The sequence below is a fragment of the Sprattus sprattus genome, assembly GCF_963457725.1.
Source record: "Sprattus sprattus genome assembly, chromosome: 11".
Taxonomy (NCBI): Eukaryota; Metazoa; Chordata; class Actinopteri; order Clupeiformes; family Clupeidae; genus Sprattus; species Sprattus sprattus.
Genome location: NC_137909.1, coordinates 27,771,153 through 27,772,556, shown reverse-complemented (window position 1 = coordinate 27,772,556; position 1,404 = coordinate 27,771,153). Strand labels below are relative to the sequence as shown.

At 42.6% G+C, this 1,404-nt stretch overlaps 1 protein-coding gene across 1 annotated transcript in view; it reads left to right on the top strand.

Annotated features, from left to right (window-relative positions):
* The window catches only part of nox5 (NADPH oxidase, EF-hand calcium binding domain 5), a gene marked incomplete at both ends in the record, with an annotated part of 14,406 nt that extends 13,962 nt beyond the window's left edge, over window positions 1-444 (top strand). Inside the window, one exon of the mRNA XM_080846928.1 lies at window positions 313-444. Within this exon, the coding sequence (XP_080703054.1) occupies window positions 313-444 (132 nt within the window). The remainder of the gene's footprint in view (window positions 1-312) is intronic.
* Between the last annotated feature and the right edge of the window lie 960 nt (window positions 445-1,404).

The window sequence follows — 1,404 nt, the reverse complement described above, 5'->3', positions numbered from 1 at the left end:
TTAAGCAGTGTCAGTTAAGCAGTGTCAGTTAGGCAGTGTCTGAGGTAAAGAGCCAGTGTTCCAAAAGCTAAAAACACACTTATTGTTCCCACACACATTTTGACTGTTCAACCCTCACATGGGTTTGTATTGTAATTTACTGCTGGCTATATATGACTGACTAATTACACAGTTACTATAATAACACTACAGTTAGTGAGATAGCTTTGCACTGGAGTTCCTCTGCTGTTGTGTGTATGTCAGTGTGTTTGTGTGGTGTGTGACTGAGATCTGTGTACTGGTGCTTCATCGTTCCGTGTTGCCCGATGCCAGGTGTTCCAGAAGGTGGCGCAGGAGAACAAGGGGAAGGTGCACGTGTTCTACTGTGGTTCTCCGGTTCTGGCCAAGGTCATCAAGGCCGAGTGTGAGCATTTCGGGTTCCACTTCTACAAGGAGAACTTCTGAGCAGCGGCAGGGCCTACGCCCTACGTGTTCATCTCAGATGGCCGGCATGTTTCTGTGCTAGATATCCATATGGTGTTCCTATGTGTGTCTGTGCTAGATATCCATATGGTGTCCTACCTGTCTCTGTGCTAGATATCCATATGGTGTTCCTATGTGTGTCTGTGCTAGATATCCAAATGGTCTTCCTACAAGACTCTGTGCTAGATAACCATATGGTGTCCGTGCTATATATCCATATGGGGTTCCTATGTGTGTCTGTGCTAGATATCCATATGGTGTCCTACCTGTTTCTGTGCTAGATATCCATATGTTATTTGCCCCCTCTGGGAGCACCAAAACCATATCCTGATGGTGTTCTGTCAGACTTTGGTGTAAAAAAAAGCTTAATATCAGTATTTTGATAAATATTTCTGCCATGTAATTGCTCCTACGTTACTTTGCTCTGCTATGTCAAGCTCATGGTTAGTCAATGACTTAAAATCCCCCTCAGTAATAAGCAGGTGGTTTGACATGTGAATGTAACTTTTTTTGTCACAAATATATTGTGTCTGGCAGACATTATTCAGGTTAAATCTAAATTTTATATTAAATATGTCTAGTGTTATATGTTTTGTACATGACAGATTGGACATGATATGTTCTAAGTGTAATTATTTGTTTGTGGTGATGGGATTGAATTGACTCTGAACTGACTCTTCAATAACTGAATACCATTAGTGAAAAAGGCACTAAGGTATTGTCACTGTCAGACAACACGGAACCATCCTGTCAGAGAACTCGGAACCATCCTGTCAGAGAACACAGAACCATCCTGTCAGACAACACGGAACCATCCTGTCAGAGAACACAGAACCATCCTGTCAGACAACACGGAACCATCCTGTCAGAGAACACAGAACCATCCTGTCAGAGAACTCGGAACCATACTTTAAGAGTGCATGCATTAACACGACCACTCTT